The sequence below is a fragment of the Leptopilina heterotoma genome, unplaced genomic scaffold (genome assembly GCF_015476425.1).
Source record: "Leptopilina heterotoma isolate Lh14 unplaced genomic scaffold, ASM1547642v1 Lhet_278, whole genome shotgun sequence".
NCBI classification, from domain to species: Eukaryota; Metazoa; Arthropoda; class Insecta; order Hymenoptera; family Figitidae; genus Leptopilina; species Leptopilina heterotoma.
The window spans coordinates 1,429,850-1,452,092 of NW_025110986.1; the positions used below are offsets into that span (position 1 = coordinate 1,429,850).

The window sequence follows — 22,243 nt, forward strand, 5'->3', positions numbered from 1 at the left end:
GTCACATGCTGTGTAAAAAATAATTAAATTATATTAAAAACATTAATACTCAGAATAATTTTACTCCACTTCTTTATTATTTTCATTTTTATGTTTAGTGATAAAAAACATCACCAACTTCGTTTTTTACCTGCATCAAGTGAAATTATTTAAAAATAAGTTTTGTTCATGAAAAAAATGGTTATGTATAAGGTTCAATTTGCTTATTTTAAATAGTGCCTAATGTTTTAAATTCATGAACGGTGTCGTTTTACTAAATAAAACATTCTTATTCTACAATTGTGTATGCGTTTAGAAGCGCACACTTTTGTATAAAATTTGAAAAATTTCAACTTAAATAATTCTAATAAATAATAATCAATATAAAATATTCATGATAGTATTTAGAAAGTATTTATTTATTTAATATAAAATATTATTCTTTGTATACTCGAGTCAAAATCTAGACCCGTTTTTTGATCCTCTCCATTTAACACATTAACGCCCAAATGTTCAAAATTTTTTACTGAAGTTCGAGGTAAGAATTTTTATACTAACTGATTAGACTTTTGAAAACCCTTCAGTACTAGGGGGTATTTAGGTCCGCTCTTTCAGAATTCGAGGCCAAAAAAGCATTTCGACAATCAGGGAAACCAATATGGCGCCCAAAATGGAGAAAATACCGAAAAAATCGTGTGTTCTTTTTTTTGAAACACGCTTTTCACATCAATAAGATTATTGTGGGTGGGTCTCATGCATTCTATAGGTGGATAAAATAGTCATACTTTTGAACTGTGTACTTGACAACTCGAAAATTCAAGATGGCGCTGGCGGATCCAAAAGTAGCAGAAAAATCAGAGCAAAATACTTGATAAATAGCAAATGCATCATCAATATTTAAAACTTAATTTAAATCATCTGAAAATGACTTCTCGGCGGTTTCGGGGTCGTTGATTATGAATATGAAGTTCAATTTTTAAAATTCAAAATGGTGGATACAATATGGCGAATAAAAATTTTTGAAAATCCATAAAACTGCATGTAATTATATTTACTCGGGGGTTTTTGGGGTCGCTGATTACGAATATGAAGTTCAATTTTAAAAATTTAAAATGGGAAATAAAATTTTTTGAAAATTAATTAAATTGAATAGAATTACTCACTCGGGGATTTTTGGTGTCGCTGATTACGAATATAAAGTGCAATTTTTAAAATTCAAAATTTTGTAGTTATATCGAAAATCCTTAGAACTATGTAAAATTTAGATGTGTTTAGTTATATTCGACTTTATTATCGAAGTTTTGTCTGTTTCTACTCAGTTTTCGAAGAATTCGCCAATCTCAGAAAATTCAATGAACGATTACTCATAGACAAATAAATTTTTTTTAAAATTTTCAAAATTGATATTAAGGAAAAAAGAAGCGCTTTTAGATGTAATATTAACCTTTTAGGGAAAAAATTATCTCTTGAGGTTACATGACATAAAATATAACTAAAACAGGTTTTTTGCAATTTTAGGTTAAAATATCACGAAAACCTGACATGTGTTATCATTTGTCTTTAAGGAGTTAATCATCTTCTAGGTTCACCTTAAAGGTAAAATTGATTTTCCTTCTGCCAGTTCTCTACTAAGCTCAGTTAGTTAGAATGATAGGTTTATGCGCGTCGATCCCGGGTTCGAATCCCAGTCCCCCCAAATTTGTTTTCAAAATTTTCTGCTTCATGTTAGGTTTCCAAAATGGAGAAGAGCAACAAACTTAACTTTTTAATTTAATATTTATTTATTAATTATATTATTAATTATTTTGTCAATATTTTCCAAAACTGGTAAACTTATCACAACCTTACCATATCCTTACCTCAACCTTAAAACTTAATAATTACCTTAACTCAACCTTGACATGTAACCTTACCTCAACCTTAACATGTAACGTTACCTGAACCTTAACGTGCAAGGTTACCTCAACCTTAACGTGTAAGGTTACCATGGACTTATCATATATACTAGGGTGACCGTTATTTTGCGAAAGTTGGAATTTCTTAGTTCGCCGGGCAGAATTTGCTTTAGAATGTGAAAAAAATGATCTATGCAAAAAAACAGCCCAATTGATCAATATTAACCCGTGCCACCGAAGGGTTAAAGTTTAAATGGGGTTTAACATAGGATTAGTGCACTTTTTTACATTTTGTATGAGAACTTTTTTTTTAATTAATCTTTTGCCTTGTCGACATATATATTTATGGTTTTGGATGTGCTGAACACGAATCCGATGTCAAAAAAAAAGTTTTGACAGCTTCTCAGCTGTCAAAAAAGCTGTCAATCTTTTTAAAATGACAGTTTTTGTGTGAATTTAGACAGTTTTTGTGTTTAGTTTAGTAAATCAAACAAAATTTTGCTCATATAAAAGTATTTTAAGAACAATAAAGTCAATCTAAATAGCAATATGTAATATTGACAGTTGACATCTGTCAATTAAACTGTCAAACTTTTAAAAACAAGAGTTTTTGACAGTTTTTACATTAAATTACTTAGATAAAAATATTTTCAGGGTATTGAGGTCAACCTTAATAGAATTATGTAAGTTTGACAGTTGACAACTGTCAATTAAGATGTCAAACTTTTAAAACGGAGACTTTTTACATTAAATTACTTGTATACAAGTGTTTTTAAGCACACTGAGGTTAATTATATTAGCAATATGTATTCTTCACAGTTGACAGCTGTCAATTAAACTGTCAAACTTTTAAAAACGAGTATTTAATTTATTACCAACAATCTGTGTGTCGACATCTCCAATGAGAAAAATACTTTCGCGTAAAAAATAATTGTTGCACGCCATTGTTGACATCAATCAATATATAATTAAATTTAAGTCATTTTAAACAGACTGTAGAATTAACGACTGCTCACCAAATGACACAAGACTGCGAATCAAAGAAAAACAATGGTATAGATCGACCATCGAGATATGGTCTTGGCTGTTAGTCGATAGATGTCGTTGATTTAAGCCGCGAAATTTTAAAAAAACTTGGCGTATCTTTTAAACATAAACTTATTATAAGCTAATATACTTATATCTTAAACTTATAAGATTATATACGATAACAAAAAAGCTCCTTCTCAAAAGCCTGTCAGTTTAATTGACAGCTGTCAACTGTGAAGAATACATATTGCTAATATAATTAACCTCAGTGTGCTTAAAAACACTTGTATACAAGTAATTTAATGTAAAAAGTCTCCGTTTTAAAAGTTTGACATCTTAATTGACAGTTGTCAACTGTCAAACTTACATAATTCTATTAAGGTTGACCTCAATACCCTGAAAATATTTTTATCTAAGTAATTTAATGTAAAAACTGTCAAAAACTCTTGTTTTTAAAAGTTTGACAGTTTAATTGACAGATGTCAACTGTCAATATTACATATTGCTATTTAGATTGACTTTATTGTTCTTAAAATACTTTTATATGAGCAAAATTTTGTTTGATTTACTAAACTAAACACAAAAACTGTCTAAATTCACACAAAAACTGTCATTTTAAAAAGATTGACAGCTTTTTTGACAGCTGAGAAGCTGTCAAAACTTTTTTTTTGACATCGGATTCGTGTTCAGCACATCCAAAACCATAAATATATATGTCGACAAGGCAAAAGATTAATTAAAAAAAAAGTTCTCATACAAAATGTAAAAAAGTGCACTAATCCTATGTTAAACCCCATTTAAACTTTAACCCTTCGGTGGCACGGGTTAATATTGATCAATTGGGCTGTTTTTTTGCATAGATCATTTTTTTCACATTCTAAAGCAAATTCTGCCCGGCGAACTAAGAAATTCCAACTTTCGCAAAATAACGGTCACCCTAGTATATATGATAAGTCCATGGTAACCTTACACGTTAAGGTTGAGGTAACCTTGCACGTTAAGGTTCAGGTAACGTTACATGTTAAGGTTGAGGTAAGGTTACATGTCAAGGTTGAGTTAAGGTAATTATTAAGTTTTAAGGTTGAGGTAAGGATATGGTAAGGTTGTGATAAGTTTACCAGTTTTGGAAAATATTGACAAAATAATTAATAATATAATTAATAAATAAATATTAAATTAAAAAGTTAAGTTTGTTGCTCTTCTCCATTTTGGAAACCTAACATGAAGCAGAAAATTTTGAAAACAAATTTGGGGGGACTGGGATTCGAACCCGGGATCGACGCGCATAAACCTATCATTCTAACTAACTGAGCTTAGTAGAGAACTGGCAGAAGGAAAATCAATTTTACCTTTAAGGTGAACCTAGAAGATGATTAACTCCTTAAAGACAAATGATAACACATGTCAGGTTTTCGTGATATTTTAACCTAAAATTGCAAAAAACCTGTTTTAGTTATATTTTATGTCATGTAACCTCAAGAGATAATTTTTTCCCTAAAAGGTTAATATTACATCTAAAAGCGCTTCTTTTTTCCTTAATATCAATTTTGAAAATTTTAAAAAAAATTTATTTGTCTATGAGTAATCGTTCATTGAATTTTCTGAGATTGGCGAATTCTTCGAAAACTGAGTAGAAACAGACAAAACTTCGATAATAAAGTCGAATATAACTAAACACATCTAAATTTTACATAGTTCTAAGGATTTTCGATATAACTACAAAATTTTGAATTTTAAAAATTGCACTTTATATTCGTAATCAGCGACACCAAAAATCCCCGAGTGAGTAATTCTATTCAATTTAATTAATTTTCAAAAAATTTTATTTCCCATTTTAAATTTTTAAAATTGAACTTCATATTCGTAATCAGCGACCCCAAAAACCCCCGAGTAAATATAATTACATGCAGTTTTATGGATTTTCAAAAATTTTTATTCGCCATATTGTATCCACCATTTTGAATTTTAAAAATTGAACTTCATATTCATAATCAACGACCCCGAAACCGCCGAGAAGTCATTTTCAGATGATTTAAATTAAGTTTTAAATATTGATGATGCATTTGCTATTTATCAAGTATTTTGCTCTGATTTTTCTGCTACTTTTGGATCCGCCAGCGCCATCTTGAATTTTCGAGTTGTCAAGTACACAGTTCAAAAGTATGACTATTTTATCCACCTATAGAATGCATGAGACCCACCCACAATAATCTTATTGATGTGAAAAGCGTGTTTCAAAAAAAAGAACACACGATTTTTTCGGTATTTTCTCCATTTTGGGCGCCATATTGGTTTCCCTGATTGTCGAAATGCTTTTTTGGCCTCGAATTCTGAAAGAGCGGACCTAAATACCCCCTAGTACTGAAGGGTTTTCAAAAGTCTAATCAGTTAGTATAAAAATTCTTACCTCGAACTTCAGTAAAAAATTTTGAACATTTGGGCGTTAATGTGTTAAATGGAGAGGATCAAAAAACGGGTCTAGATTTTGACTCGAGTATACAAAGAATAATATTTTATATTAAATAAATAAATACTTTCTAAATACTATCATGAATATTTTATATTGATTATTATTTATTAGAATTATTTAAGTTGAAATTTTTCAAATTTTATACAAAAGTGTGCGCTTCTAAACGCATACACAATTGTAGAATAAGAATGTTTTATTTAGTAAAACGACACCGTTCATGAATTTAAAACATTAGGCACTATTTAAAATAAGCAAATTGAACCTTATACATAACCATTTTTTTCATGAACAAAACTTATTTTTAAATAATTTCACTTGATGCAGGTAAAAAACGAAGTTGGTGATGTTTTTTATCACTAAACATAAAAATGAAAATAATAAAGAAGTGGAGTAAAATTATTCTGAGTATTAATGTTTTTAATATAATTTAATTATTTTTTACACAGCATGTGACTATTAGATTTCCAATGTTAATTTTTCAATCATTTTTCTTTTAAAATATAAAATAAATTAAGCTAATTTTTTGTGAATAACTCTAAAATATGATGAGAAAGGGCAGTGAGGTGCAAAAGTTTTAATACTTTAAAAATTAATTATTATAAAACTATAAAATTACTAGTTGAGGCGGTCACTTTCTTTTTTTAGAGATTTTATGGTTTTTTTCGTGGAAGTAAACTTCCCGGACCATTTAAGGCCTTAGGGGAATACGGGATATATCCAGTTCTTTTGCAAAAGGGATTGGAATGTATTAGGCTACTTCGGTGTAAAATTATGAGAGCGTGTATAGCTCTTGGTTACACACCGGAGTCTTGGAAAATGACGAGGGTTGTATTTATTCCGAAGGCCGGTCGGTCAGGGTATACTGCTGCAAAGGACTTCAGACCAATCAGTCTAACTTCTTTTATATTAAAGACGTTAGAGAAACAGGTGGATAATTTTATCAGACAGGAATGTCTTAGGGATTGTCCTCTACACCAGGGACAACATGCTTATAGAGCAGGTTTCTCAGTAGAAACAGCCCTCCATTCTGCAGTAGGTAGAATTGAGGGACTAATTAGTAGTGGTGGCTATGCAGTTGGTACCTTTCTTGATATTGAAGGTGCCTTCCCTAACACCTCTAGCAAAATTATCTGTAGGGCAGCCAGGAAGCGAGGTGTGCCCGAGCCGCTAATTAAGTGGATCGACAGCATGCTTCGCGAAAGGGCCCTTGAAGCGGAGTATGGTGAGACCCAAGTAGAAATGTCCGGAGTTAGGACGGAGTTAAACACCGACATGGTACTGACTCAGTACTGACCGTCGGTACTGACTTTCGGAACCCGATCAGTACTGGGAGTATACTGACTCCAAAACCGAATCAGTACTATGTCGGAGTTAGAAAAGTTCTAAAATCAGTACTGGCAGAAAACTGGCTTAACACTAAATCAGTACTGCGAAGGAGTTAAAAAAACAATCAAAATTTGTTATAATGTAATTAAACATCGTTTGATTTATTAACAATTAAAATATTTGCAAAGATTTGTAAAAACATTATTCATCAACAATAATATCAAACATTTTATTAATTTATTATTAACTAATAGATATATTTTAATAATATAATAATAAATTATTATTAATTAATTATTTTTAGAATTATTACGTATTATTAATAATAAAAAAATTTTATTTTTTAAAGCTGTATATATATTTTTATTTATTTATTTAACAAAAATTTTTCTTAAATAAATTTTTTTTTATTATTATTGTTGTCGCCGTAAGAAACAACTAATATTATTATTTTTGGTGAGTTGGTTACTCAACTGAGAGCCAACTCTACTTTATTTATTTAACAAGTAAAAGTACAAAACTTGGAGATAATCAATCCTTCCAATTCTTCACTGAGCCTTATTGGAAGACAAACGTGCTATCACTTTGAGTAGCGACTAATTAATCTGACCACACCTGCTTATGCTTTAGTTTTAAAGGACTGTGAACTCGTCCCCACTCTTTACAATACACACTCATACTTCATACTGTCGACACCTCCCCCCTTTAAATTGTCGATGATTTTTAAATTAACTTTTATTTAAAAATTCGATGCAGGTTTCCTTCTAGGAGGTTTCGAATATAATTCAAAATTTAATCCTTGCAGATTTTTCTCAATAGCTACATGCTGAGTTGGACCTGTATTATTAAAACTACAATTTGTGTAACAATTCCCAATACAATATCTTATCAAATTTAAAATACACTGTATAATTCCCGTTTTAAACAATATATAGAAGATTATAATTACAATACTTGCATATCCTATATACTCTAAATACGTCAAAGACTTTTCTGTCCAACTCTTAAATCTTTCATGTGTTTTTATTTTATCTAACATCGTTTCAGTATCTTCCATACTAATTTTCGCTTCTTTTATTCTATCTAAATTAAGAAATCTTGGTAATTTTGGTAATTTATCGTTAATTAATTTTAAGTCATCTTTCTCAAAATCTAATTCTATTGTGATTGTGTCCTCGAAATATTTAGTTATATTTCTTATCGATTTATTAAGATCTAGTTTTATTTCATTTGTATATAGCTTACATCTATTCCCTGTTATTAGAAAAGTACCCAATTTTTTACCATTATAATTATTATTTTTACACACTATATCTATAACTGTCTCTTTTACAAATATACATATATAACCTATTTCTGTTTTCATAAACGTTTCATCGCTGAGTAGTAATGGAGATTTTAGACAATTCTTATTAGACATTTTTATTAAATCCGCGTCACAATTTTCTGTTTGATACGTTAAATAATTCGGTTGATTTCTCTTACAAATTTTATAGTCTTCTATAGTACTACATTTTTCTAAATCTGTCTTGTCAATCGGTACGTATTCAGTTTTCGTTTGTAAAATATATTCGTGGTTTGGTAAAAACACCATAGCTTGACCATTAATTATTCGTTCTGGAATTGGTAAATTTCTTACTATTATCATTTCCTCTTCATCTAAAATCGGAATTTTAATTATGTATACTAAGTGATGATTTTTAATAATTGTAGTGATATCACTAATGTCTATAATATGTTGATAGTTTCTCTCATCGCTTTCGATGTGATATTTAGTTCTAAATTCCTTTTCAAATCCATCAATAGTTTCATGCAACATTTTAGGCGTTAGAATTTGAGGATTTATAATACCATGTTTCCCTAGATTAATTGAACTTATTGCTAAGTCTATGTCATCGTTCATTTCTTCTATTAAAGTTTCGACTATCAATAATTTTTGTTGTATAAACAAGCTCTTTTTGTTATTATTTATTTCTGCTTTCATTTGGTTGAACATATCGTAGTCTGCTACAAGTTTATTTTCTAAGAACTTATAATCTTGAGATGACGAATCTAAGATCATTTTTATTACTTTAGTATTGTTTTTTATTGCTTCATTTAAAACCTTATTATCATTATATAATTGATCAAATTCTTTATTAATTATATTTAAATCTGAATCGCTTAATGTCCCAAATAATATTTTTGATGCGTCTCCTATTATATTTAAAAGTCCTCTTTTAACTCTTTGTTTACCCATTATGTTATATAATAGTGATTCTTTTTCCCTTAAACGACTAAATCTAGAAGCGATAGTTTTAATTTCGTAATTTTCTTGACATTTAGTTATGCATAGATGACTAACCTGTGTTAATATTTTTTGAATAACAACTATTCTATCTTCAGTTCTCGTAACATTTATCATAATCATCAATTTCCATTCATCTGAATATAAGTACGCTTTTCCTATTTCTTCCTTATATATATTGCCTTTTAATTCCGTTATATTATAATCAGTTTCTGCTACAACCAGCACGAGGTTCATTATCAAAATCTTCATCAGAATTGCCATTGTTGTCGTCATCCAAATCGTCTTCTTCACTATCTAAAACAAAATATTTCTTAATATCTTCTCTATGTACCTTTCTATTATTTTCTATCGTGTATGTATTCCCAATTTTATGCAAAACTACATGTGGTCCTAACCACAAGGGGTCTCCCTTTTTTCTCATATGATTTCTTATCAATATTTGTTCCCCAACTGCAATTGTCTTTTTATCAGTCAGAATTTGTTTTCTTTGAGATTCATTGATTTTTCTTCTTGCAACATGTAATTTGTTTTCATGTTCTAATTGTTTTAATTCGTTTTTATTTACGAGGTTCGTTATTTTGTTTGCTGTTTCAAATGCTTCTCTTGCTTTTCTGCCATTCTGTAGTTCAAACGGAGAAAATCCTGTAATTCTGTTTATTGTCATATTGTATGTTAACATTGCTTTGGGTAACTCTTTATCCCATTCATCTTTTTGCGCATAAATACTTAAATATTCGTTAATCTTCTTGTGTGATCTTTCATTCTTTCCATTACTTTGTGGGTGATAAACTGAAGTTTTTACATGTTTTATTTTTAATTCGGTCATTAAATCTGAGAATTCGTTATTAATAAATTCTTTTCCATTATCAGTAAGTATTTCTAAGGGTTTTCCGTTCGTTTTTAAATATCCTTTCCACATAGCCTCTATGACTAAAGTTGCTGATTTGTCCTTCAATGATTCCAAATGCACATATCTAGTCAAAAAATCTTGAATCACCAAAATGTATTTATTTCCGCTCGTAGTTTCATTTAATGGTCCCACTAGATCTATTGATATTTTATCATTTGGTCCTTCTGGTATATCTGATTCTTCATAATATTCCTGCTTTCTTTCATTTTGTTTAAATCGTTGACATAGATCACATGTTTTGATAAAGTCTTCAACATCTTTTGTAATGTTGGGCCAGTTTGTCATATTTTTTATCTTCTGCACTGTAATATCCTTAGAATAGTGTCCTCCTAATATTCCTTCATGTGCTTCTGCTATAATTTTTCTTCTATTTGTTTCAATGTGTTTCTTTATTAAATATATTTCCTTATCACCGCCTTTCCACATTTTAAAAAGAATTCTTGATATTTTGCTTTCATCTATATCTTCGTAAATAATTCTTATTCTTTCTTCTCTAGTTTCTTTTTCTAAGAATTCTGTTAATTGCTCATTTGTCACCTGAGGACTAATTTTTATTTTGTTATCTTCTTCTGTTTCTTCGTTCGTTATCCAAATTTCTTTTATCCTTGTCGGTCCAAATTCTTGTCTTATGATTAACTGTCCGGTTTGTTCTATTTTATTTCTTTTCAATCGTATTTTATTCGCGTCATCATTTTCTATTTGAGGTATATCTCTTATCCATTGTACTTCTGTTTCCTCGTTAAAATCTCTTACTACTTTGTATATAGCTCTTTCTTTTAGTATTGTTTTCCTTCCATAAACTAATATTTTCCAAATATAATTTGTGTCTCTTATAGGTTTAAGTATACTTCTCAAATTACTTATCGGTTCCAAAAGAGAATAATTTTCATATCCTTCTCGTTTTTCTTTAGTACCTGTAATCAATTTTATAGTCTTTATTACTTTAAATTCATCTTTAATTATTGATTGATCACTTTCTTCCGTCTGTGAATCTATTTCCATATTTTCGTTTTTATTTTCGTCATCAACTATTGAATTGTCGTCTTCTGTTTGCGTATCTATTTCCATGTTATCATTTTCTTCGTTTACACCTGTAGTACGCGCGTTCTGCTGTTCTAACGTGTCATATGTACCATCTGTTGTCATCTGAACCCTTGGAATTCGCGATAAGGCGTCAGCATTTGTGTTAGCAACTCCTTTCTTATAAATAATTTCATAATCATATTCTTCCAATTTTAGTCTCCATCTCATTAATCTGCTTGTCGGATCTTTTACATTAAATAACCAAACTAAGGGTTTGTGATCTGTTACAATTTTAAATCTTCGTCCAAAAAGATGGTGTCTAAAATGTTTAACTGCCCATACAATTGCTAATAATTCTTTTTCAGTCGTCGTGTAATTTATTTCAGCTTTATTTAATGTTCTTGAAGCAAATGCTATTGGTTTATCTTCTCCGATTTGTCCTTGTGATAAAATTGCTCCTAATCCTTCATTTGATGCATCAGTTGTTAAAACGGAAACTTGATTCCAATCTGGAAATTGTAGAATCGGTGCTGATATTAATTTATCTCTTAATTCGGAAAATGCGTTTTCTTCTTTCTGTGTCCACTCAAATGTAATTTCCTTTCGTAGTAGTTTAGTTAATGGATTTGCTATTTTAGAGAAGTTTTTAATAAATTTTCTGTAATAACCAATAAGCCCTAAAAATTGCTTAATCTGTTTTTGAGTTTTTGGTCTTGGATAATTCTTCACTTTTTCAATTCTATCTGGATTTGGCTTTATACCTTCTTTTGTAATAACATGACCTAAATATTCCAATTCTGGTCGCAAATATTCGCATTTATCAGGCTGTAATTTGAGTCCAACTTGTCGTAGTCTTATAAACAAATTCTTCAAATTTTTATTATGTTCTTCCAAAGTTCTTCCGTAAACAATAATATCGTCAATATAAGCAAAACATCCATTACCTATTAGTCCTTTTAATCCATTATTTATCATTCTTTGAAATGTTGGAGGGGCATTTTTTAAACCAAAAGGCATTCTATTATATTCATAATGACCTTCGTTTGTGCTAAAAGCTGTTTTTTCTTTGTCCTTGGGATTCATTCCTATTTGATGAAATCCGGAAGCAAGATCAAAGCAAGAAAAGAATTTAGAATTTCCTAATTGTTGAATAATCTCATCAATACATGGCAAAGGATATTTATCTAAAATAGTTTTTTCATTTAGTTTCCGATAATCTATAACAATTCGCCATTTTACTTTGCCTGAAGCGTCTTTTTTCTTTGGAACTATCCATAACGGTGAATTGAAAGGAGACATGCTTTCTCGAAGAATATTTTTCTTTAACATTTCTTTAATTTGTTCGTAAACTTCTTCCTGTAACATAGGTGGATGGATATCTATATTGTTTTGTATTTACAGGTTGATCGTCTGTCGTTCTAATTGTATGCTCTGTTAATTTAGTTAAAGGTAAAGGGTCGTTTCCTAATGGAAAAATGTCGTGAAATTCTGTTATAATTCTTAGTAAATCTTCTTTTCCTTCTTTTATGTGGTCTAGTCGTGTTTTCGATAGTAATTCTTTAATTCTTTCACTACTGTTGAATTGATAAATTTTTTCGTCACTCAATTTATTTATAGAATCTATCCATAAGTCTTCATAAGCATCATACATACTTTCAATTTTTGCTGTATTTGGTGGTAAAATCGGTTTTCCTTCATAATTGTATTTTGTAACTGCTGAATATCCTCCTTCAAAATTAATGAAACAGATTTTATCTCTCTTATCTGCACTAGATTGCGGATGAAGTATTTTAGGCCCTAAATTTAAAATACCTTTTTCCAAGTCAATTTTAAATTTTTGATCGTAAAGTAAATTCATTCCAATTAAACCGTTTTCTCTAAATGCATTTTCATCTTTTGTAACTTGAAAAACTGATTCTTTACCGTAAAGTTTTAAACAAATAGAATATTCGAACATTATGGGATTGTTTCCGATTGTTAAAACATTATAAGGCGCGTATTTCTTAAAGTTTTTCCCTTCTAACATACTTTCTTTTATAATTGATATATTTGATCCTGTATCAACTACAAATTTTCCTGATGCTAACTTATCAAATTTTAAAGCCACAATAGGTGTGTCGTGTCTTCTTCGTTCTCTTGGTATCGGTGGAAAGTCGTGCTTAGCGGGTTCTCCGATAAAGAAAATTCTTCGCTTAGCTGCACTCGGTCTGGTGGTTTGGTGTTGATTGGTCGTGACTGAAAATTTTAAGTTTTTTCTTGACGTGGTGGTAAACCTTTTAATTTTCCTCTACAAACATCCTCTGTATGTCCTAAATTTTTACAATGGTTGCATTTTTCTAAATTTCTCGGTTTGCTAAATCTTGGTGTTGGTACTGGGTTTTCATTTCTTGGGTTTCTGGTAAAATTGTCAATTCTTCTTTTATCTTTCAAATTCACGTTAATTTCTGAGGCAATATTAAAACATTCATTCAGCGTTTTCGGTTTCTGAGGACGGATTCTAATTTCAAATTCTTCACGTATATTTCTTAAGAATGTGCTGACACTTGCATTTGTTTCTATTTCCTGTCTTACGAAAGTTTCTTGAGGTGTTATATTCATACTATCTATAGACTGCCTGATTTTATCCTGACACTGCATAAATCTTGAGGTGAATGACTCTAAACCTTCATTTTTGCCCATTATACATGAATCGCGAGCCCTTTGAAGTGATTCTAAACTATCTTTTTCTCCAAATAAAATTCTTAATCTCTCAAAAAAATCGGCAAAGGTTTTAACAGCATCTGCTCTAATTGTATTTGCTGCTCTTCCTACTAATTTTTGTGCAATTATTGCATGCAGTAATGTTAATCTTTCATTTCTTTTCGTTTTTCTTTTAGATAATCTTATTAGATGAATGAAATTTTCTAAACCGCTTCCGTTAAATTCTGGTACTAATTTTATGCTTTTCCCAAAATCATATTCTGTAACTTCTTCTAATTCTTCGTGATCGCTATTTAATTCGTTTTCATTTAAGGGTAAACCTTCCTCTCTTCTAACTGGTTGTTCCATCGCTACTAATCTCGTTTCGAATCTCTCCATTTTTGCAAGAATATTTTGCAAATGGTCATTTGAAGCACTTGATGTTTCTGGCATGATGTTTAGAATATTGTCTAATTTTAGTCTGTCAGTCAGTGATATTGAAAGGGATGAACTGTCTGTGTCTATTGTTTCGTTTTCCCTACTTTCTCTATATGAATTTAAATCCAGTTTAATTTTATAAATTTCCTATATCGTTTCGTACAATTTTTATTTTATATCCGTTCGCGTTTTCTAATTTAAAATTTCATTTCTTGCAATCCTGCTACAAGGAGTACACAAGAATATGAAATTCGTTTTTTTTTTAGTTTATTGTCGATGGCAATACTCATAAAATCACGGAGTATACCAACGCTTTAAAACAAACTTAGCCACACCCTATGAAGGTCGCCGTTCAACGTACGTAAAGTGGACTTATACTCTTGTTCTAAAGATTCGTAATTTTTTTTATATACCTTACTGTTGGTCTGGATCGTAGTTCTGGATAATCTCGAACTCTGCTTCGTAGATTTGGATAACTCTCTGGATACCTCTGTAGATCTGGATAACTCTGGATACCTCTCTGTAGATCTGGATAACTCTCTGGATTCCTCTCTGTAGATCTGGATAACTCTCTGGATATCACTCTGTAGATCTGGATAACTCTCTGGATACCTCTCTATAGATCTGGATAACTCTCTGGATACCTCTCTGTAGATCTGGATAACTCTGGATATCACTCTGTAGATCTCTGCTTTTTCTTTACTTTCTCGTTCACTTTAGATAATCACTTTGTTTATCTGGAACTAACTCTGGGTTCTGGATACTCAAAATCTGGATGAACTTCCAAAATTTTTTGAATATCCTAGCGCTGCCACCAATTATGTTGTCGCCGTAAGAAACAACTAATATTATTATTTTTGGTGAGTTGGTTACTCAACTGAGAGCCAACTCTACTTTATTTATTTAACAAGTAAAAGTACAAAACTTGGAGATAATCAATCCTTCCAATTCTTCACTGAGCCTTATTGGAAGACAAACGTGCTATCACTTTGAGTAGCGACTAATTAATCTGACCACACCTGCTTATGCTTTAGTTTTAAAGGACTGTGAACTCGTCCCCACTCTTTACAATACACACTCATACTTCATACTGTCGACATTATTTTAATAAATAATTAGATTATAAATAATAAATAAATAATTATATTAATAATTTTTACCATATTATTATGATGTATCTATTAATTACTACATAATGACTTGATAAAATGTATATAAAGATATATGTATAATAATTTTTCTTGAAATAAATATAATATGCAGTGGATTTATTATTAAAGCACTGTATATATCGGTCCCACAATTCAAAAGGAAGTTTATGCGAAATAACTCCTGAGCTTGCGTGGCTATGCGGTATGTGTATTCGACTTGCGTCCTCGAGGTCTAGGGTTCGGTCCCCCGTGCGTGCGATATTTTTCCGTCTTAGTTTTAAGTGTTTTGTGTATAATTCTTAACAGTGTTACATAAAGTATAAGTTTAAATAATTAATAACCAGTAATAATAATAATTTAGTCATTAATTTAAATAAATAAAATTTAAATAAATAATGAAAAAATAAGAAAAATATTTTTTTAAAACTTATTTTAATAAAAGGAATTCTAATAATTAATTAATAATAATTAATACTAATAATAATTATTAGTATTCAATAAATTACTCCCCATGCTTTAATAATTAAATAAGGAGCTTATACTGACCGCCGGTAAAAATCAGTACTGGACAGCGTTACCAGCCAGGGTTTTGCCAGTACTGACTTAGTACTGGAGTCAGTACTGCAATACTGGCAGTCAGTACAAGATCAGTACTATGCCAGTATTACATTTCTACTTGGGGACTAGGGTAATAGGCCTTTTCTCAAAAGGGTGCCCACAAGGAGGAGTTCTCTCTCCTTTATTGTGGTGCTTAGTGGCAGATGAGTTAATTAGAAACGTCAATAGTCAGGGATATTATACGCAAAGTTATGCGGATAAAAGTAGAGGTTCTAAGCTGTAATTTAAGCCCTATTTTGTTTTTTTTCGTTGAAATTAAAAATGGACGGACAGGGGTTAAATTTGACAAAGAATGCCCCTTTTATAAAAAAACTTAGGGGAAAGTTGTTAGGATTGGGCATAGTTTTGACTTTACTTCATAACTTTCCACAACAACAAAAAAACCAACTCAAAATAATTATTTTTTATAACATGCAAAAAGTAAACAATTTATCTCAGTAGTAATGCTGAAAAAACTTTAGTGTTGTCTACAAGCAGAACAGCGCTTCGGGGGCGAAGCTTCCCGTTCACAATCAATATTATTTAAATCTCAATACTTTATGACATTAATCACTCTTCATAATTTTCGTTTCACGTTTTTAGTAATCCCGAGGGAAATTGACGTTAGGCATCGTCTGCTGTCAACAACACACAGAAGCATACGCAGTGGAATCTCTTTATATTTGCTAGTTATCAAGTATTTATTTTAGGTTGGTAACAGTGCTTTAGTAGCATGGAAGGTGGGGTGAACTATGCGAGAATCTTCTACTTCCCTTCTTTTCTCGCACTAGTGCGTCTAAAACGGCACTTTAGACAAGTTTTTGGCAATAGTTGGCAGCCTAACCCCACGTTTTTACAAATGTGCTAAAAGCGTGGTCCTTTGGGAAAAGGGTTGTAGAAATTTTCAAGTGCAACCTACGTCAAAATGTTCTATGGCGATTTTTTAGCCAAAAAGACAAGCTTTCTAAAGCGATATTAAAATTGAAAAAACCTATTTAAATAACTGCCTCGCAAACCAAAATGTGCCGTCTTGGCTGCCTCGACCCATTCTACTCTATCATCTTAATGAACAATTTTTGTAAACTTATTTTGTCTTTGGCATATTTCTTCTACACTTAGTTCTCTTCTTTTGACACAACAAAAAAGTTTTTGCTGAGCCTATATCACTAAGTGGCACAATACTCAAGTATACGTTCGTATACTTAACTGCGACTCATATGAAAGGATGGCTGACATTAGTAGCAAGAATTTACGTAAAAAAATAGATGGCGCTAGTGCGATAAAACGAAATGAACGTGGTGGCTCAACCCTAAAAACTGCCCAACCCTGACAACTCTCCCCTATTATTTAATAGGAAAAGGCACAAAAATGCATTTTTCTCTATTCTCCACACAGAAATTTATTTATTTATTCCATTCGAAAGTTCATCTTGAAATCTAAGTTTCTTTGTTGTTTTCCAATTTATATTGATAAATTTGTATAAAAATATTTTTTTTAATACTTTCTCACTATTTTCTTATTCGAAACCGGAGTTTATATGGACGTCCGCATGAAAAGGGACCACTTTCCCTAATAGAAATTTATCCTAGTTATTATAAAGGAATTGGCCAGTCGCGCTTGAAATTGTCTAGTTACTTTACTAGCCAACTGTAAATAGTGATAAACGGTCGGAAAAATTATTTCTAAAGTCAAATTTAGTGCTGAACACGAATATCATAATGGATTTTTGATATTATATTGTTCAAAAATTTTACAATTGTGTTTTTTCAAAAAATGTGCGGATGGGGCGAAACTACACGGAGAAAATGTAGAAGCACTGAGTACTTTTTCTCACAGCACTGATTACTGTGTGGATTAAAAAATTAACTTTGGAAGTTGTGAATGATATTCGCATAGTAGTCACTACTGTGAAGAAAGTAATTGCTACTTTTCTTGACAGTTGTCAGAATTTTGGCGCACATTAGTAAACAACAAAGCATTCAAAGATGTGAATATAGTAATGAATGTTTTGCTCGAAGTGGTGAATGATTTTTTCACAGCTCTCAGTACTGCGTAAAATTATTTTTGAAAATTAGTAGATAAAAGAACGCTTAACCTTGAATTATAAAATAGATAATTTTAAACAAATGCTTAAGACCAATTTAATCAATTAAATGATTAATAACTACATTTCTCATGATTTCGAGATAAATTAATTTTAATGTTCTCTCACTTCTGTGAGAAAAATCAACAGAAAATTCAGAAAATCAACAGATTTGTTCGGTCTTTTGCATTTAGTATTATTATTTAAAATATTTTCAAAATTCTTTTATAACATTTAATAAAACACACGATTTGATATAAATTTTGATAATTTTTCATCGGAATCATGAGTTTTATTGCACTTATGCGGTTATGCAAGTTCAGATTGTATATGAGTCCAACTTCAGACACTTTTAATGTCACAATTTATTTTGGTTTGATTTGTCATAATAAAAAAATTTTTCATACAAAGACAAATTAAACTATTAATTCGTTAGAAAAAATTATAAGAGTTTATTTAGTTATAAAATTTATTTTTTTATAAAATGTTTTTAATTTATTGAACCGAGAAAAAAATTTACTTTACTGTTCAACTTGAACAATTTTTCAATTTATTTTTTGAAATACTTTCCAAAATTTTTTAGAATAGAAATACCCTTAAAAATAAGTACATAATTAAATGCACAATTTATGCTATAAAAAATTTGTTCCAGTTTTATTAAAATAAATATATTTAATTTAAAGTACGAAAAATGTATTTTACTAAAAACATTTTATTTCAAAATTCTTATTGTTTTTATTCATAAAGGTTATTTTCATTTTTAATTATGTCAATTGTTTTTTAAGCTGAATGCAGTTATGTTATTATGCTGGTCTCCTTTTGTCAAAAACGCAATTATGCGATTATGTTTTCCATTATTTTTTACATTAATAACCATATTAATGATTTTTCAGCTATTGAACTTTGAAGAGCAATATTAAATATATACAAATCTGATGTTATCTCAAATTTGATAAAAATGTCAGTTATGCTGTTATGCCTTTCTTCCACAGAATTCTACGCAGCACTGAGAGCTGTGAAAAAATCATTCACTACTTCGAGCAAAACATTCATTACTATATTCACATCTTTGAATACTTTGTTGTTTATTAATGTGCGCCAAAATTCTGACAACTGTCAAGAAAAGTAGCAATTACTTTCTTCACAGTAGTGACTACTATGCGAATATCATTCAGAACTTCCAAAGTTAATTTTTTAATCCACACAGTAATCAGTGCTGTGAGAAAAAGTACTTAGTGCTTCTACATTTTCTCTGTGTATACGCCCACTGATAACAGCGAAAACTACAAAACAGTGTATTTTTTTGTGTGCTTGTTTTTAGATTAGAATGGTAAGAAATTGGAAGAGAAAAATCAGAAAAAATCCTCCAATTAACAAATTAAATTTTATATTTTTTTTAGTATTACATCATTAATAGCTGCAAGAATAAAACCTCGGTGTCACTTTTAACTCATCCCTGACTTTCGCAGATCATGTCACAACAGTCATTGCAGCAGCCTCTAGAGGTTTGGGATACATAATCAAGTGTTCGAAAAATTTCTCTAACCTTAGCACCATAATTTTGTTGTTCAATTCTTTTGTTAGGTCGAAAATGGAGTATACCGATTTAATTTAGCACCCTCTATATAAAAATACGCAAAAGATTTAGAATACTTGCAAAAACGTTTCTTAAAATATCTGGCACTAAAGGTCGATGGAATATACCCACCTCGTGGATCTGATTATCTAGCGCTATGTCAACGTTTCAATTTATCACATTAAATAAACGAAGAATAATAACTGTGTCGATGTTTCTTTTTAAAATTGTGAACCACCAAATTAATTGTCTGGATTTATTATCCCTTATTACTTATAGAATACCACGTTTAAACTCGCGATTAGAGACACCCTTCTATTTGAGAGAATCTATCTCATACTTGGGCTTCAGTGCTCTTATCTTTTTTGCTTGTTATCATTTATGAGTTAGTATTAAAGAGTGTCTTTGAATTGAAAATCCGACAAGCAACAAATAGTCCTGATATACCTCTCTTCAAAAAGCTTAAAGAAAATTGGAAAAATATTGATTCCAGTAATATTAAAACTCCCATCGACATTGTAAAGAAGCATTTTAATGACATGGAAATTGCAGGATTGATTAATTATTATTTTAAATAATTAAAAAAAACCATTGAGAGGGACAATTACACAGCCACACAAAAAAAAAAGTTCTGATCTGGGGGTCTCACTATGTAGACTTTATGGTTTTTGGGTCGCTGAATCCGAATCCGAGGTCCATTTAACCCCATCAGATCAGGATTTTGACATAACCTCAAAAACCCAATATGGCGGACACATTTTTGAAAAGTTCATTGGATTCGCTTGAAATTCGTTACTCGGGGGTTTTTGGGGTCGCTGATTACGAATTTGAAGTCTGATTTCAAAAATTCAAAATGGCGGATCCACTATGGCGGACATGTTTTTGAAAAATCCATCGGATTCGCTTGAAATTCGTTACTCTGGGGTTTTTGGGGTCGCTGATTACGAATCTGATGTCGGTTTTTTAAAATTCAAAATGGCGGATCCAATATGACTGACACAGACATATTGGATCCGCCATTTTGAATTTTTGAAATCTGACTTCAAATTCGTAATCAGCGACCCCAAAAACCCCAGAGTAACGAATTTCAAGCGAATCCGATGAATTTTTCAAAAACGTGTCCGCCATAGTGGATCCGCCATTTTGAATTTTTGAAATCAGACTTCAAATTCGTAATCAGCGACCCCAAAAACCCCAGAGTAACGAATTTCAAGCGAATCCAATGAACTTTTCAAAAATGTGTCCGCCATATTGGTTTTTTGAGGTTATCTCAAAATCCTGATCTAATGAGGTTAAATGGACCTCGGATTCGGATTCAGCGACCCAAAAAACATAAAATCTACATAGTGAGACCCCCGGATCAGAACTTTTTTTTGTGTGGCTGTGTTATCGAAAACTGCTTGAACTATCGATTATATTTTTAAATGGGGATGTGGAAAAAAAATTTTAAATTAGGCCTCCTGCACGGAGAAAAATGGATAGTTAAAAGTAGATAGTTAAAAAATATATAATCAAATTTATTATCTGTATAGTCAGAAATATTATCTTCCTGAAATATTATATATTCCCGTTTAGTATATCTAGATAATCAAATTTATTATCCTGGATAGTCAACTTGCCGAGCGCTTGCGCAGAAGTTTGATTACCGATTACCGATTACAACCGTTTTCGAACGAGTTTTTCTCTGCACACAGGCACTTTTTACAAAATCTGACAACGTACATTTGTCACAAATGTTTTTAATTGTCTTAATTCAAAAGATTTTGTCAATTCCTGTAGAAACGCGGTTGCAGGATTGGAATTACCATAGCAATGTAATGCGAATCATTTTGACAACTGATCCTTTACGCACGCTGCATGCTTCTGCCCTCTAATGGCAAAGTGGCTGCAACATATGTATAGCCAATTAAAAACATTTGTGACAAATGTACGTTGTCAGATTTTGTAAAAAGTGCCTGTGAACAGAGGGAAATTTGTTAGAAAATGAATGTTTACCAATTTCACGTCATTTTAATTGGTCAGTGCCGTGTTTGTTGGGTGATAACAGTTAGTCGCACATTATCGAGAAATTTAAGAGACCATCGAACACCGTTGTCCGTTAAGCAGTTTTATATTATTCGAAGTTTAAAAACATTGTCAAGTTTTTTATATTGAATTTCAGGTATAATATTGCTTAAAAAATATATAAAACTTACGATTAGCAACATAGCCTTTAAACCTGTCAAAAGGTTAAATTAATGTATTTTGTTCTTTAAAATTTTCAGATTTTCCATAAAAAATTATTTATCTAGGAAAAATATTCAGTAATTTCTAAAAAAAATTAACTTTTATCATTAAATATTTCTTATTCATGAATTTAGATGTGATGTGTATAAACACAGTAAACTTGCGTTTATTATCTAGGATAGTTAAATGTGAACATCTTGGATAATGGCAGTTAGTATGTAAGTTTGATTATTCCAAGATACTAAATTTGAATATCTAGATGGTTGTCCTATAGTTGAGTATCCAAGATCATCACCCTGATTATCTAGATAGTAAATTTAACTATCCATTTTTCTCCGCGTGGAGCGATGCATCAAGCAAGATTTATGGCAAGAGCGATTTATTCTTTAAAAATATTTTTATTGCGCTCTCAACACAAATTAGGCAAAAAAGAGAAACAAGGTTTACAAGATATTTGCATTTTTATTGTAACTGTTTATGTTAAGCCTTGGTTTCAATGCAATTTGGCAATTAAAGCGCCACATCAAGATTTGTGTTTTCTCAAAACTTTGAAGGATTATGAAAAAATCGA

The 22,243-nt window shown here is 30.7% G+C and overlaps 2 protein-coding genes across 2 annotated transcripts in view; one reads left to right on the forward strand and one right to left on the reverse strand.

Annotated features, from left to right (window-relative positions):
- Positions 1-22,243, forward strand: part of LOC122504070 (cadherin-23) — a 123,442-nt gene that overhangs the window by 5,183 nt on the left and 96,016 nt on the right. The gene's annotated exons all lie outside the window — the stretch shown is intronic.
- Positions 9,192-12,221, reverse strand: LOC122504098. The gene has a single exon (XM_043614996.1). It carries the CDS (start codon positions 12,219-12,221, stop codon positions 9,192-9,194), a length of 3,030 nt encoding a protein of 1,009 aa, XP_043470931.1.